The 17,452-nt window shown below is 29.9% G+C and overlaps 1 protein-coding gene across 4 annotated transcripts; it reads left to right on the forward strand.

Annotated features, from left to right (window-relative positions):
* LOC108338407 (histone deacetylase 2) lies at positions 1 to 6,029 on the forward strand. Of its 4 annotated transcripts, XM_017575268.2 has the most exons (14): positions 1 to 134; positions 228 to 352; positions 424 to 479; positions 585 to 702; positions 1,208 to 1,270; positions 1,566 to 1,634; positions 1,706 to 1,872; positions 1,941 to 2,005; positions 2,084 to 2,130; positions 3,637 to 3,681; positions 3,778 to 3,828; positions 4,205 to 4,291; positions 4,711 to 4,798; positions 5,628 to 6,029. In XM_017575268.2, exons 2-14 carry the CDS (start codon positions 263 to 265, stop codon positions 5,726 to 5,728), a joined length of 1,047 nt encoding a protein of 348 aa, XP_017430757.1. In that variant the 5' UTR covers positions 1 to 134; positions 228 to 262; the 3' UTR covers positions 5,729 to 6,029. The 4 variants fall into 4 exon arrangements, 2 of the variants coding, with proteins under 2 accessions (XP_017430757.1, XP_017430756.1); XR_001833037.2 differs by having other exon boundaries at positions 9 to 352; positions 4,677 to 4,798; XR_001833038.2 differs by having other exon boundaries at positions 9 to 352; positions 4,686 to 4,798.
* Positions 6,030 to 17,452: the final 11,423 nt, after the last annotated feature.

Raw genomic sequence — 17,452 nt, forward strand, 5'->3', positions numbered from 1 at the left:
GCATAAGATAAAAATGAAAAAAAAATGATATCTCTTGAACATACTGGATTTTTAGTCTAGTTGTCATTCGTTCAGGGTGTTGAGCAATTCGATTTTCGGTTCATGCATGAAATTGATCAACCGAGTTTAGCAAGGTGAGTTAGTTTTCGACGATTCTCGAAATTTTATCTCGGAAATCGTTGCTGAGTTGACTCGTTATTTCGGTGGCTCGGCCAATTTGAATCAAGACCTCTTCCATTCTCGATCACCGCCGTCTCTGTCGATGTCGTCTTATTCCGAGAACGACGCCGAGGCTCTCCGACGTAAGCGCATCCTCTCCAGCAAGCTCTACTTCGACGTGTCCCCGTCCAAGGTAAGCGAGTTCCGTGCACTCGCACTCTTGGCGCGTCGAGTGTTTACGCCTTCGGTTTTTGACTAATTCAGGTTCCGCTAATCTACTCCGAATCCTATGACATATCGTTTCTCGGCATAGAGAAACTGTAAGCATTTTCTTCGAATTAACATTTTTTTTCTGAAGTTGTGATTTGAATTGAATTGATTATGAATAGTATGAGGAGTTTGTAACTGTTTGCTGATTGTTGCAGGCATCCGTTTGATTCGTCGAAGTGGGGACGCATTTGTCGATTCCTCGTTTCGTTTGGTATTCTCGACAAAGAAAGCATCGTTGAGCCTCTCGAAGCTTCCAAGGATGATCTTCTAGTGGTAAGCGCTATCTCATACTTAATTAGGAAGACATTGTTTGGATAAACATTTTGGTGAACTCTTGAAGAAGAATAAAGTGAAAAGCAAAGTGAATTACATTTGTCAAAATCAACTAATGTGCTTCAATTTTTGGAAAAGTTACATAAGGATGTTTCTATAATGTTGAAGTTTATAAGTTCAGTTTAATTAACTACAAGTGAATAAGTTAAAATCAACTTCTGTTCGTCAATTTTTGGAGAAGTTGGATAAGAGATTTCATATGATATTGAAGGTGATATTAGTTAATGAGATAATATATCTTATTCGATCTTCTTTTTGTAAGTGTTAATAGAGAAATTTAACTAAGTCTGGACTTAAATTGAATTTGACATGTCTTTGGACATTGTGCATGTATGTTCTGATCACTTGTATAGCTGCAATAAACAATATATATGATTGAAACTGATGTGATTTAAGCAACATGTCTAGTTCTAACTCTGTTTCCTTCTTTCCTTTATCTCTAAAGGTTCACACAGAATTGTATCTGAATAGCCTGAAGGGGAGTTCAAAAGTTGCTATGATAGTTGAGGTACTTTGCACTCCCTTGTGGCACGAGGCAGCCATTTCTTTTATTGGTGATACTTATTGTTCCTTTTTATTCTTTAACCGTGTAGATCTTATATGGTGTCTAAAAATTGGTTTAAAAATTTATCTTGTCTTTTAGAATAGAAAGCTGTATGATTGTGCTGGAGTTCTTTGTTATATTTGCTTTTGTTATTTAGTACTGGAGTTCTGTATGATAACTGGTATGTGGTTGCTGAGGCTTTATATAGTTGATGCATTATGATGGATGATTATTTACCGAGATGAATTGCTAAATATAGGTCCCTCCCGTGGCATTAATTCCCAATTGCCTTGTGCAACAAAAAGTTCTTTTCCCATTCAAGAAGCAGGTAAGTTAACTGTGCTATTTTAGTCTGTTTAGCGCTCGGAAAATCTGATCTTTCTCCTTATCTAATGACAGGTTGGAGGAACTGTACTGGCTGCAAAACTTGCAAAGGAGAGAGGATGGGCCATTAATGTGGGAGGAGGTTTTCATCACTGCTCTGCAGAAAAAGGAGGTGGATTCTGTGTTTATGCAGATATTTCTCTTTGCATCCACTTTGCTTTTGTTCAGTTGAATATATCAAGGTACTATCCTATTGCAAGTTAGAGTATTCTGTTATTGCTCGTGCAAAAGTTGATTGCGAATTTTTCAGGGTGATGATCATTGATCTTGATGCACATCAAGGAAACGGTCATGAAATGGACTTTGCCTACGATAGTAATGTCCAAAAAAATTACTCTAGTGTTTGGTTTCTTATCTTTTAGGGTTTTTCTAATAGGGACTTTGTCATGGCAGGCCGAGTCTATATCTTGGATATGTACAATCCTGGAATTTATCCTTTGGTAATCTATTCCTTGATTTGTTTTACATATTTTTTCTTCCTGTCTAGTATTTTGAACTAATTTTCTCTGTTTCTCTTTTCACATTTGTCTTATCTACTCAGCATTGCTGGCTGGCATCTGACATGTCGCAGTGTCCTGTTATATTGTACAGTTGAATTGTCAAGTCCTTTTTGTGGAATGAAGGATGAATTTTCTGTGTGTATATCATTGTGGAGTGCATGAAAGCATATACTGCAATTTCGTTTCTACATTCCAATGGTAAAAAGAGTGAGTGTTTGTACATCAGGAAGATTGCTGTCTCGTGAGTTGGTGATAATGTGTTCTAGCCACTGAACATTATTTCCACCTTTTGGGATAAGTTTGTAAATAATGTCTCTCTCCAGATCAGACATGGTTGGAGTCTCATCCACTAGGTGCTGCTTTTAATAAACAACGATATAATCTTTTTTCTACTGAGTGGGGAATAAGAACCTTAAGCAAATCACATCACAAAAAGCTAATCATTGTAATTGGAGAGCCTAAGGCGCAACAAACCTCACACTAGTCAAGTCTCATGATTGCAACTGGATCCTAATATCCCACCATGAGTCACACCTCCAACACCAATGCAAGTTGGTTGTGCTCTAGCCATTTAACTAGTCCCAGACAAACATTGCAATATCAGCATTACCAACCCCACTACCTGATTGCAGGTAAAAGATATCGTCAAGAACTCATGATAAGAAAATTGGTAGGACCGTACCACAAAAACTTAGCCATTGTAGTTGGAGAACCCAAAGCCTTGTAAACTCCACACCAAAATTTTGTGCTTCCTGTGTGGACTTGAGTCCCATATCTTGCAATTGGATGCTAACAGTGGGTCAGTAACATGGGTCAAATGAGGCTTTTGAATTATAAAAACTAAATTTTCAAAAAGCCATTTAGATCTAGTTTTTTTTTTTATTTAATGATTTCTCGTTAAAAATGGTGTGGTCATACATGTGTTTGTGAGGGGTAGGGTAACTTCCATATAACTTCATTTATTGGGCCAATCTTGATATTTGTACTAGTTATTGGGGCCTCCTTTACTAACCTTGTTCACACTTGCGAAATCCAGTGGTGAAAACCTATTCAAATATAGGAAAAAGGCATTTATGTCAAGCACTCAAGCTAAAGCATGCTGATATTTTCTCTGTTTGCATCTGCAATTGCTTTGTAAATGAAGTATGCAGGAAGCCATAAAATGATTTGGCTAAAAAATTTATTGAAAAGGGTTCAGCAACACATTAATGCCTGTTGTTTCCTAAATAATAATGCCTCATCGTGATGTTGGAAGTATGTTTCTTCTGATTATTGGAAAAAGGGTCGAAATTCTGTGAAGATAGATGGTCCATTGTCAACTGCTAATTAATATTTGCGTTTACTTTAAAATATGCATATATTCTGATACAGTGGTCACAATTTTATGACCTTGAAACCAACTTATATCAATTCCTTGCTGCCGTCCCTTTTTACCTTCTATATCAGGATTACGAGGCGAGAAACTACATAAATCAGAAAGTTGAAGTAAAGGTATATATAAACTATCAGTTAAACCTTAATCATATTTTGTTTTCTGATATTTCTCTTTAAGATTCTGTCACTTGTATGTTTCCCCTGAACTTTCAGAGTGGGACACTTACAGAAGAGTACCTGCAAAAATTAGACGAAGCACTAGAGGTATCTTATATTATCATTGCAGACTTGTAATTCTCTAATATTATTGGCTTGATAGGATTATGTGTAGCTGTGTATACTTTTACATTTCTATAACCTATCCAAGTCCAATTATATTGACTGTTCATTTGATGCATGGTACGCTTTATCTTACCGATCCCTTTATTTTAAAAATAAAAATAAGGGAAAGAGAACTGTATCTTTACCTCCTAATCTCAACCCTTCCCTTACCATTTAGTTTCCTTGCAGCCTTTCCCCTTTACTCTTAGCTTCCAATCATACCCATAAGACGCCACAGAATTGTTTACCTGGTGAAGAAGGCATACTAACATTCAAGCTGTTATACTAACTTTTGATTTTCATGTCAATTTGATTCAAGGTTGCTGGGCGTAGGTTTAACCCTGAGTTGGTAATTTATAATGCTGGAACCGACATCCTACAAGGAGATCCGTTAGGAAGGTTGGAGGTAATGTCATTCTTGAATTTGCTCTATTGCCGTAAAATTTCACGTCTGAACTCAAATATAAACAGATTTAGCTATTTTTACACTGATTAAGAATAGTAATAAAGAGTTACTTTTACTAAATTACCTCAATTTTATTTATTAGGGGTGATACTTAGGTATAAAGATAAGAGTATTTTTGAAATAGTAAATTGAATTGGGTTGTGCTAGTTGAAATTTTGCTATATTTAGGTCCACCAAACGTGAGACTTTTTTTGCTTATATTTTAGTGCAAAGGGAGTGTACGTTTATATTAACTTTAGTTGCCTAGTCATTTCCTCTTATACGTATATGAAAATAACGGTCATTATTCTGAGTTAGTGTGTTAGTTAACTCTTTTACCACTCAGCATACGCAGTGCTTGTGCTATTTTATATACACAGATCAGCCCCGAAGGAATTGCCCTTAGAGATGAAAAAGTTTTCCGGTTTGCTCGTGAGAAGAACATTCCCATCGTCATGCTCACTTCAGGTTTGCTATTGTTTCCCTCCCTATCATATGGTGGTTGCTTTGGCCTTTTTTGTGCAAAGGAAACTTACCTAACAAGGACCTAGTCTAATATTATAAACTTCTTTTAGTTTCTAGCTTGTGTATTTTTCTTTACTTTTTGCAAGCATCTTCTTATGTTAAAAAAAGTAATATGAGGGAAACCTGAAATTAGCCCGTGTTTTGTCTAACTTCTAAGTGTTTATATTCTTAAGTATGACCACATGCCCATCTATGCAATCTTTTTTAAAATACTATTTGTTAGCGATTTATTTCAGACTGAGGTTATAACTTTCATATAGAAAGACTGAAAAGCCTTGTTGTCGTCACGCTTATAACCATCTATATCAAAAGATTCTTAGAACACTGTTCGCCTAAATGTGATCAATTATCAATATTTGATGACATGAAAATATGACTAATCAGAACTTGCACTTAATAAATTATTAGACATTATCATTTTTGGATGTTTTTGTTTAACCTTCCCCATTATTTTATTTAACATTAGTTTGCTTGGAAAACCATTGGGATGCAGTTAAAAGCGTCAGTCAAATCGTGTTTTCCAAGAGTAAAAGAGTATAAATTATATGTTTTTTTTTTTTTGAGATGAGATGTGAAACAACCACACGAAAATTTTCTCCAGTTTCGAATTGATACAATTTGCTTAATGGAGGTGGGTTCTTTATAACTAATTATAGAAAATGGCAATATTCTCGACCCATCCATGTCACAAATCCTTTTTAGAAACTTCAACTATTTTCTTTCCGTATTGTTTGTTTTATCAAATTTTCTATATTTGTCACTCCATTTACAGGTGGCTACATGAAATCTAGTGCTAGAGTGATTGCAGATTCAATAATCAATCTTTCTAATAAATGCTTGATAGAAACGGGTGGAGCTCCAAAGTCTGCGTGAAGTGCTCTTGCACTTTTACGTTATGAGATTTCCCGTGGTTTACAGATCAGTTCATCAAATGGCCCGTTATGAGAGTTTTCCATATCCTTGGTATTTGGTTTATTGTGTGTTCTTTTATTGGAAACTTTGGTGTATAGTGTTTGATATAAAAAAATAACTTAAATAGTAGTAATATATCCATGAAATAGTTGTATATTTATGAAAAAGAAGATAAATGAGTTGTACTGTATGTGATGTACGTGTGAACATAATGGTGATCACGTGGGTAATATATTAGTATCCCTGTATCTTACCTACTTCATCTTCTGTTCCAGATGAATGCACAGAAACTTTACATCGAATTCAGTAAAATATGACACTTTAATTAATGTGGTTAGTGGAAAATGACAGTGTTTGTCGAAATTTTGGGTGCGGATTTTCATCTCATTAATACTCTCCCGGGGAGATAGGAAAAGCACTGAGAAAGTAAAAGCGAAAGAAAAATATAGGTAAGCAATAATTTGTGCATTCGTTCATTGATGGCTCAGACAATATTCCTCTAATTTGGATTTCTGTCAAGACAAGAGGCTCCCATCAACGTTCCCACAAAATTTTCTTCTGCCTTCCCTTTCATTAAATCTTACCCACTAACTTTTTTCTCAATTATAGTCATCTGTGGTGCAACGTGGCTGGATTTTCCTCACAAAGGTGCAGCAAATTTTGAGAGTTTTGAATTGAGTAAATGCTTAAAAATTGTTTTTTTAAGTACCAAAATAGGGAAATTTTAATAATTTTATGAATATGAATCTAAAATTATGTTGACTTTATGTGATTTTTGGATAAGAGGAAAAGTTGTAGGTTAAGTATAACTTTGATTTTCATTTAAACTCAAATAATGTAGATCGAGATGATTTTAGTATTTAAATTAAAATAATATAAAGTTTGCACAATTTCAGTCTAATTTGATTTTAACTAAATCTGTAAAGTGTAAATTAAATTACAATAGTCACATTAACAGGTATGACTTTAGTTCATAATATAAAATTAAATAATTAAAATGACTTAACATTTTTCATTCAGAAAATAGTGAATAATTAACAAGATTTTATTTTTAGTTCAGAATATAAAAATAAATAATTAAAATGGCTTCTTTTTTCATTCAGAAATAGTGTATAATTAACAAGATTTCATTTTTAGATATTTAAAATTGTGTCATGTTGAATGGGTGGTGCAGAAAGTAGTTGTTTATTATCTGTATATTTAGGAAGGTTTGAGATCATGGAAAACAAAGGAAGGGTGAAATAATTTTTCTCACCCATGAGGAAAAAATAAATACTTAAATTATGGTTTTGTCCTGCTATTATATACAAAGGATAAATGTGAGGTCCAGAGCATTTCTTTCTGAGTATGTAATTAATTACATACTTATGTATAAATTTTGATGGAAAGGGAAATTATCCTTTATTTCTTTTAACAATCTAATTTTCATTCTAAAAATATATTTTAAACTTAGCATAAAATAATTGTTCAGTCTTCATAAAATTAGCACTCTTAAAATATGTTTTCATGCTTTCTTATTGGTTAGCTTCTAAATTTAGTAGTTTTTTTTAATCTTTACCTCAAGCTGAATAAATATTTTTTATATGATTAAAATTGTGATCAGTAAATATTGAAAATATGAAATATTTCAAAAGTATATTAATTAATTTATTCTGTGATATAACATTGTTTAATTTTTTTGATATATTTTTAAAAAATATTAAATTCAAGCAAAAATATTGATATTAAAATTAATAGTTGACTACATAGATTCCTCGAATCATTAAAAACAATCTTACGGAAGACAATTATTTAAATTTTATATATACAGATATTAGTGTCCCAAATGTTTAAATAATACGTTTTACTTTTTAAAATTTAATTAAAAATATATTAGCAGTGTAACTATTATCTGATGATATTATTATAATGGTATGTTCTTAATTGCACAAAGAATAAGATAGAACACCATTAAATTTCTATGATTTGGAATGTTCTGAGGATGAATTTAGGTGAAGTCTTTGTTGAATGAGCTTATTTAAAGGTTAATCTTCAATATTAAGGCATATTAAACTTTTTTATTAAGCAATACAAACATTAATTTTTATTTATTTGGATGTGATGCACACTACCTTATTAGTCTTAGTTAGGTGAAATAACATTAATTTAATGAGAAGTAATTATTTTCATTGATGAGACAATCATAGTGTATGACAATTGAGCATCATAGACAAAAGTAAATATAACTTGGTAATTATAGAAGTGCCAATTTTATTCATGGATTGAAAATTTGTTTAATTAAAAAATAACACCAATAAAAATTGTAGAAAATATATCTTTTCTATATGATGATATAAATTGATAAAAGGTAGAATTATCTAGATAAAAAATGAAACTGAAAACAATTATGCCAACTGTCTAACAAAATAATAATAATTTTATTATTTTAAGATTGTACATTCACCCTAAAAAAAGAAGTCCTAAAAAGTGTATTGAGTAGTGAAAATATAATGATATTTTCTTTTTGTCTTCTTCAAATAACATTTAAGAGAAATATTAAAATAATGTAGTTAAACAAGCACAACAATACATTTATACTCTAAGAAATTATGTACATCATACACATTAAGTTCACTCTTCACATCCCTTAGGATACAAAATCATCTTTCTTGATGCAAATGTTACACTGATTTATTTTTTCTTCATAAACTAAATAATTAACACAAACTACATAATTTAATATAAAACTTCATTGTTTTATTGAAAATTTCAATAAATAAAAAAACATATTATTTTACCAACATAAACTATATCAAAAAAAACATACGATCAAAAATATTGTTTCAAACATCTCTCGATATCTAGGGTTATGTATCTTCTTCAACACATGTATCATCATCTAGTACCGTATAAAATATGATCATCGCGGGTTGAAACCACAACCACAAACAGGTGAGCGAGCTAATATCACCAAGAAAAAACATCATTTTTCAAAATAAACTCATTTAATGTTTAAAACCAATAACATTTTACAACACGTCATATAAACACAAAAAAACATGTTGTCTAACACAATAATTAAAAGGAAAGATATATTGTATTAGCAATACAGGCACTAGTGATTTCAACATCAAGAAACTGGGTTGCAACTCTCGCATACAACTTACCCACAATTACTCACCACTAGAGCAAGCACATTTCCTACTTGTCTAAAGCCTAACAAATAGGGTCCCTTTTCCATCACTCTCACCAAGGGCTTCCCTGACGAAGTATACAAATGTCACTTTCCATTACTCTCCTTGAGAGTTTCCCCGACGAAATATACAGGTATCAATTCTCACCACTCTTTTCAAGAGCTTCATTGGAAAAGTATACATGTGTCACTTCTCATCACTTTCCTCAAGAGCTCCAGCAAAGCTCTCATCTGGTATAATTACACGGTTTCCCTTTACCACCTTTCGCCAAGTCACCACACACACAAACTTGTTACATGGTCATAAATAAGACACACATCCACATTTTTTTTTATTTATTTTCATTTAATGTATTGTTATCATCTTTATTTATTTATGTATGTGATTAATCTCCGTTGTGTAAAATATACACATAAGATATTTTATTTATAATGAAAAAAATATGGGATAAGCCTAAAATACAAACTAAAGAATACTAACAAAGTAACAAAAGATAAAAGGTAAACATAAGATATCTAATAATCTAATATATCTAACACCCCCTTAAGTTGGTTTATACAAATTGTATATACAAAGCTTGTTACAAATATAATCAATTTTCGGTCCCGTATAGGCTTAGTCAAAATATTGGTTAACTAATCACTTAAGATAACAAACTCAATGTTATATCTCTAAATACAATCTTTTCTCGAATAGAATGTCAATCAATCTCGATGTGTTTTGTTCTCTCATGATACACGGGATTAGAACAAATATTAAGAAGAACTTAATTGTCACATATAAGTGTCATTTGAGTGATATCTCCAATGTAACTCTCTAAGCAGTTGCTTAAGCCAAACAAGTTCACAAATGAATGAGACCATAACTCTATATTATGTTTCTGCACCAAATCTTGTCACTACACTTTATTTATTGTTTTTCCAAGAAATCAAGTTACTGTTAATGGAGACACAATATTCAAAAGTAAACATTATATTAAGAGGAGATATTGTCCAATCAGCATCTAACTAACAAACAACTATTGTATAGTTATTGAAATTATATCACAACCTTTTTCCAAAAGATCTTTTAATGTACTTTAACATACGAATGACTGCATTCTAATGATTTTCACATGAAAAATTGAGAATTTGGTTTGTCATACTAATGGTGAAAAAAATGTCAAAACGAGTAAAAGTAAGATAATTGAATTTTTTAACTAACCTTTTATATTAGTTAGACATGGGCTATTCCTTATTTTATAAGAGTTTGATATTAAAATCTATATATATGTCAATAGATTTTGAATTTATCAATCTAATTTTTTCTAAAATATTGAATGCATATTTCAAATAAAATATATCAATAGGCTCGTTGAATCGTTTCATTTTTGTAACCAACAAATATTTGAGTTTATCATGATTTTTTATCTAAAATTATGACATTGTTTCATATGAGAATGAGAAATGTCATGAGTGCTAAATTTTTAAAACCTGAAATTGATTTAGGCCATATAAAACCCAAACAACCGTAGTCCAACAATAACCATGTCACGTCAACTTTTGACATTCATTAACATTTACTATCTGATTTGACTACTTTAAAAATAAAAAATAATTTTGTAATTTAAATAAAATAGTCATAAAATGTAAAAGAACAATTATATCATATAGTATAATTTTATTATTCTTTTATAGTGGTTCGTCATCATTTATACGAAGAAAATAACAAGGCACAAATTAAGAAAATCAATTACATTAAAATTTATTAATCTCTTAATATATTCATTTGAGATGTCTTGTAAAATAAAATAAAAACATACGTTATACCACTTTAATAAGAAAATGTACAGTAATTAAAGTTGTATATTTTAAAAAATGTCACGAATTCGAGGTTGTTGAAATTTACTTATGTATGTAAGAAAATAAAGATAGTTCAACACAACAAATACATATATTCAAACTTAAAAAATATTAAATAAAAATAAAGTTTGAAAAAGGGGGGTTTGACTCGCTTTAATCCAATCAGATGAACCATGTGAAACGTCATTTCTAACTAATCATGCGTTAGATTTGAACAGTCACAAAAGAAAGTAAAAATGAAAACATATAATTCCTATATTGTAAAACATTAATAAAATACTGAATTTTAAAATTTAAGTTACATAAGTTATATTAAATTAATTGAACCTAATTTTTATTTTTAAATGTATTGATTTCGTATATAAATTCTAATATATGTAAACGTTTGATATACTAACATGTTTTAAATTTATAATAAATAGTTTATAAAATAGAGTTACTCGTAAGTTTACATTTGGATCTTACCTAAATATATTTAAATTTATTTGAGTTATAAGTTAAATATTATTGAAATATTATTGAGTTATAATATAAAACTACTAAAATGAAATATTATATGGATAATGATATAATAAAAACTACATATTAACTTAGAACAAAATTCTTCACCTGAAGAATAAAGGTTCAACCTAAACTTTACTCCTATTCTCCCGCTGCGATAACTGAAAGATTTCATCCCTAAGCTCACACCATTAAGGTGATGCAAAAGAGAAAACAACATACAAAGACATACAAAGAAAAACAAGGGTAAACTAGTGTAATTTAATAGTCATGTGAGCATATAATTCAAACATACAAATCAGATAATCATACACGTGTATAAAATATATAAACACATATTGATAGACCACTTTAACTTGATTGTCCGGACTAGTATGAATATGTAGCTTTTGGCCGTTCGTGCACTCATGAGTGTAGTAACTGGAAACCCATCAGTTGCCGCACGAGGTTAACCCGTTATAACTCACCGTAGGACCCCCCTCGGCTAGGGCCTCTTGTTATTCTCACGACATGACTTACCCATCTTTACTTGAGACTTGGTAATCATTAGAATGTCAGGATGAACGCCGTGAATTTCGTTGTCCATATTCATACTATACCACTACCTTGATAACAAACACTGAGACATTCTTCCTTGGAATTCTCTTTCAATCCACCTTATAAATATCATACCGTACTTCAATACCAACATACTTCCTCATACCCAATACATTTAAACAACTGAAATAAACACTCACAGTAAAACATAGAAATAATCTTTTAAAGACCAAATATCTTATAGTAGTTTAAGGTCGAACGATAGAATAACCACCACCCATGAATACGACCGAGCGAAAAAGATTAACATAACCTATGAACAAAACCGAACGGGAAAACACTCACAACACGCGAACATGACCGAACGCTCATTTAACGAGTAAGGCTCAAACAAGAGCCTAATGCAATTAGAGGGCCGAATGCTAGAACGACTGAACACTTTTAGCTTAGATAGGACACTAAGAACCTAAACCGAATACTAGTGTATGACGAACACTAAAGTGAGACCAAACGCTAGTGTAAGATCGAACGTTAGTACCAGACTGAGCACTAGTACAAGACCGAGCGTTACTAAGAAACCATACACCCCACTAAGACCGATCGCTACTAAGAGACCATACACTCAACTAAGACCAATCGCTACTAAGAGACCACACACCCCACTAAGACCGATCGCTACTAAGAGGCCACACACCCTACTAAGAGGCCACATACCCCACTAAGACCGATCGCTACTAAGAGACCACACACCCCACTAAGACCGATCGCTACTAAGAGACCACACACCCCACTAAGACCGATCGCTACTAAGAGACCACACACCCCACTAAGACCGAACGGTCATGAACGGGTAAGACTCTAAAGAGATCGAACCCAGTTAATGACCGAGTACTTGAACATGACCGAGCGGTCAACAACGAACGCTCAATTTTCCTACAGAATTATGAACAAGCTAGATTTTACCAAAACTAAACAAATTCCCAACTTCTAATCCTCCAAACATGAATCATATACACCTTTACACCTATCCAAGGATACCTAAATATTTCTAACATCATTCCAAAGAGTCTCATACCAGATTTCACTCCAAATTCTGTAAGGACCGAAAATCAGATTTTTTACTTTTGGTACAGTTTTGAGTGACTTAAGGTTTCTAACAAGTCCTAAATAATTCATCTAGACTCTCCCCACCGACCAATTCCACACCGGATCAAAATTCCCCAATTTCACTACTCCACTTCTTCACAACTCACTCGACACAGTAACATAAATCTGCAGAAGTTAAAAACAACATGATCACAGACATTAACAATCCATCCATGCATTCTCAATCATCACCGAACACAATTTCATACACATGCAAACCTCAAACACATTCATAGTATCAAAATCAGCCGCATATCAATAAATTAAATTAACTAGCTTCCCTTACCTCTAACCGAACTGGACAGCTTCTACAACCTTCAGGAATTTGCTTACATCTCCAGAAATCCTAAGAACACCTATAACTCACAGATTGGTGAGAAGATACCAATCAAAGGACCAAGAATGAAGTCAGAAATGGAAGAAGGAGAATGCGGAACACATGCAAACAGAATTGCTCCTTGCATGCAGCAAAACCAGAGATCACTAAAACCAGAGATCATTAAAACCAAAGAACGAGACTTACCAGTTCTAAACGCTAAACCAAACAGTGAAACAGGAAGCCCTTGACGTCAGGATCACTTAGGTGCCTCCTAATCGTCGAACAAATGAACCTCTAGTGAGAAAATCTAGAGAGAAGGGAGAGTAAGAGTAGAGAATAGTGTTTTTAGAGAAATAGAAAGTATTTAGATATTGAACCGAGTGTTATAAATTTCTATTTATATTGTTGGCTTATTTTAACACAAATGCTCGGTCTCATTACTTTAATACATTTATCTACTCTTAACAGGCTATTTTCTAGGTTCTTACATATACACTTAAATTATTTACATTTATTTGACACTAACTTATTTACTTTTTTCTTGAAAAAATACAAAATTTTACACTTTTATGATAATTTTATCCTTATATCATGTGTTAAATGAATGTAAAAGTATGTCATGGTACCATTTCTCTTTTTAATTTGATTTAACTCATTAGTCCATTTCACCAACCACAAGTGAAAAAAAAATGAGTAAAGAAATTTGACAGCCTATGTAAAATTCAAATACATATAATTTAAATTTTCAGCATTTAATTTTTTTTTAAATATTTTACTTAAACGTAATAACTCACCTTCATTAAAATTTGAATTTTTATTTAAATAAAATAAATGTAAAAGTTATTATTTTAACAATAGATTGATGAAAAATATAATTACTTCAAACCTCTCACTAAAAAAAATTGATTGACATTTAAAAACAGATTCATCAACATTTAAAATAAAATTATTTGTTCAAATTCAATTATCTTTTTCAATTTTTTTTTTCTTGCCATAATATGAATTAAAAGAACACAAAAAAATAGGAAAGAATCATGTTGACGTAAATGTAGATGACTCAACGTTGAATCTTGATTTTATAAATCATATAAATGTTTTACAATATAATGATAAATGAGTGGTAATTAACATTTTTAAAAACTTTCACTAATGGCTATAAATTTACTAAGTATCCTAATTAGTATAGTTGCATTTGGATCCATTTACAACATTGGCTTTATCATAGGATTCTTAATAACTATACAAATTATCTTTTGCATGAAAACATGGAAACGTTTGTTTATACTTTCATATGGAAGCATGATTTCTACGTGGAAACTCGTTTCGTTTAAATCTAATTACCTTGTCTTGTTTGATAAACAATATTTTTATATTCTAACATTATTTTTTGTCAATTTAATGTAAAAATGAGATGATGAGGAAAGTGGCAAAGATCAAATAATGAAAGGGACTTATATCTCTAATATCATTAATGGAGTATGAATAATGACTTGGATTTTGATAAACATGGTCTTATTGAATCATTAATTATTTTAACTTTATTGTAATTTTTGTTTAATGTGACTTAGTGAGATACAATTGTATTGTATTGGTTATATTTGATGTTTTTATCACATTTGTGAAACTTTTTTTATCATATAACATGATTTCCTTATGGTGTTTTCGGAGAGGGATGTGATGCTTTTAAAATAAAAATTGATGGGTTATTTTGAACTTTGTTTACATTAATTCTTTCATATTTCATTCAATTTATTGGAGTATGGTTGATATTAATTTTATTTATAGAAATTTAACCTTGTTTGCTTGAAATAATAAAGTTCGATTCAATTTTATTAGTGTCTCTTTCATATCAGATTCAATTTCGCCAATTCAGTATAATCTGAATTTAATATTTTAAAATTTATATATAACTATTTAATTTATCGGATTACTCATATTCAGATTGTTCTTATTATGAGTTAGTTTAGTCAGATTTTTTGGATTACATATTTATATTAAATTAAACTTTTATAATAAAAATATATTTTTGTTTTGCATAAATGATACAAATATAATAATTTTTAACTACAAAATATATAACTTAATACTGAACTTTAACAAAATAATATCATATTAGAATTAAAATTTAAAATATAAATATTAAATTTGGATTGAGTCGATATCCATAAAGTTCTAACCTATTATTTCAATTTAACTATATTTATCTATTTTTCTCATTCTATTTATTTAATATTACCCGCTTATCCCATTCAGTCTCATCCTAAAGTCAAATTTACTTTAAATTTGAAAGTACAAGTTTTTTTTTTCAGTCCTGCTGGTAGAACATGTAATGAATTACAACATGTTTAAGAGTGATATGTTAACGTATTTATGTTGAGATTTTCCTTTTACATTAATGATGAAAAAATAATCACAAGCTATCACAACAAAAACCTGGGAGAAAAAATATTTAAATTTAAAATTATTTTCTTTATTTATTTCTCATGAACATATTTGTTTCTTATTAATAAATAGCAAGAAAAAAACTGTCAAAGTCATTAATAATGGAAGTTAATGCAATACATTAATGATATTAAAAAATAAACAAAGTGAATTAATTGCTTTCATTAATATTGATAATTATACTATAAGTGTATTGTATTAATGGTGGGTAGTTTCCGTCGCATGTTTATTACATACTTAGTAAAAACTTTTACTTCATTAATTTCATTAGTATGACCATTATTAGTTTCCACTTCAATGCAGGATGACTATCATTAAATATAACCATTCATATTTAAATGGTTGTTAAGTCAATGTCATTAAATCATTAACTATTTTTTCCCAAACAATTATTAATGCTTATTTGATGCATAAAACACACCAACAAATTGAAGCTTAAAATTGAAGTTAGACCTTTTTAATGTTTATTTGATTTTTATGCTCATTGAGAACTATAGAGTAAACTGGTAAAAAACCACATTTTAGACATTGAATTAAAATTTCAAAATATAACCTAAAATTGTTATTACAAAGTGATTTCACTTCAGATTTATATTGTTAACTAATATTTTCAATTTTAAAAATATTTCTCATTTTTTTTACTTTTAAAATAACCTTTGATTTTTGTTCAATTATGATAGTTGCCACCACTATTTCATGAATAAAAAGGTTAGTTATGAAAACGTTTATTGAATGACAAAAACATCTGTAGTTTTTTGCTTATTATATTGTTTTACTTTAGATGCACTTATTTATCTCTAAAATTGGTAAAATATTTGTTCGCAATATTTGAAAAAATATTAAACAATTAATTTTTTTCTTTCTTAGATTAAATTACTAGGTTGGATTTTGATTTCTCTAAAATTAATTATTTCCATCATAATAGAATCATGAAATTATATATTTTCTTTAACTTGTTAGATTACAAAATATAAACGGAATTGTTTGCATATATAAAGTAGTCGAAGGTAAGAAAAAAATGTTAGTGTGTATTAACATTATAAAACTTCATTTAATATTATATTTATAAAGTACAAATCAAATATCTACATGGTCCTTAAATTGTTATATTAGATTTTGATTTTTTTATTTACTTTCTTTATACTACAATCACTTTCCTTTTATTTTTCTTTTGTTAGAAAAAAATTATGTCAAATTGAGTATGGATGTATTAAATTTGCAAAACTTTAATATTTTTTAAATACTATTATTACATTAGAATAAAAACACATATTAACAACATTTTGATTATACTTTATTATTGAATGAATTTTGATCTTGTCTTTTTTATAAAAAGTAAATTTGATTTATTTTAATAAAATTAAAATAAATTTTATTTATCATAAAATAAGAGTATAGGTACAAAAAAAATGTACTTATAACATTTAAAGTAAATACCCTCATTTTTTTTTTATTAAAATCATACTTCTGTCCTATACTAATCTTAACAATTTTCTTTAAAAAAAAATTAATAATTACGTAAATTATTTTCTTTCTCCTTTCAGAGATAAGTTAAATAAAAATAAATAAATTTCTGAAAAAAAATTATACAAAAAAGGAAAAATTTAGAAAAGAAGAAAAAGACAGAAGGCTACCACCGTCAAAACGACATTCAAAACATACTAATTAATTAATTATTAATAACAACAATAATTGATTATAATGAAAATAATTAATGAACACTGCA

Source organism: Vigna angularis, chromosome 7 (genome assembly GCF_016808095.1).
Source record: "Vigna angularis cultivar LongXiaoDou No.4 chromosome 7, ASM1680809v1, whole genome shotgun sequence".
Lineage (NCBI taxonomy): Eukaryota > Viridiplantae > Streptophyta > Magnoliopsida > Fabales > Fabaceae > Vigna > Vigna angularis.

Excerpts from the sequence above, each read along its gene's own strand:
- LOC108338407 (XM_017575268.2), top strand. The coding sequence starts at position 263 with ATGTCGTCTTATTCCGAGAACGACGCCGAGGCTCTCCGACGTAAGCGC. Across the intron at positions 480-584 it reads TTTCTCGGCATAGAGAAACT|GCATCCGTTTGATTCGTCGA; the intron begins GTAAGCATTTTC and ends TGATTGTTGCAG. Across the intron at positions 4,799-5,627 it reads CATCGTCATGCTCACTTCAG|GTGGCTACATGAAATCTAGT; the intron begins GTTTGCTATTGT and ends CTCCATTTACAG.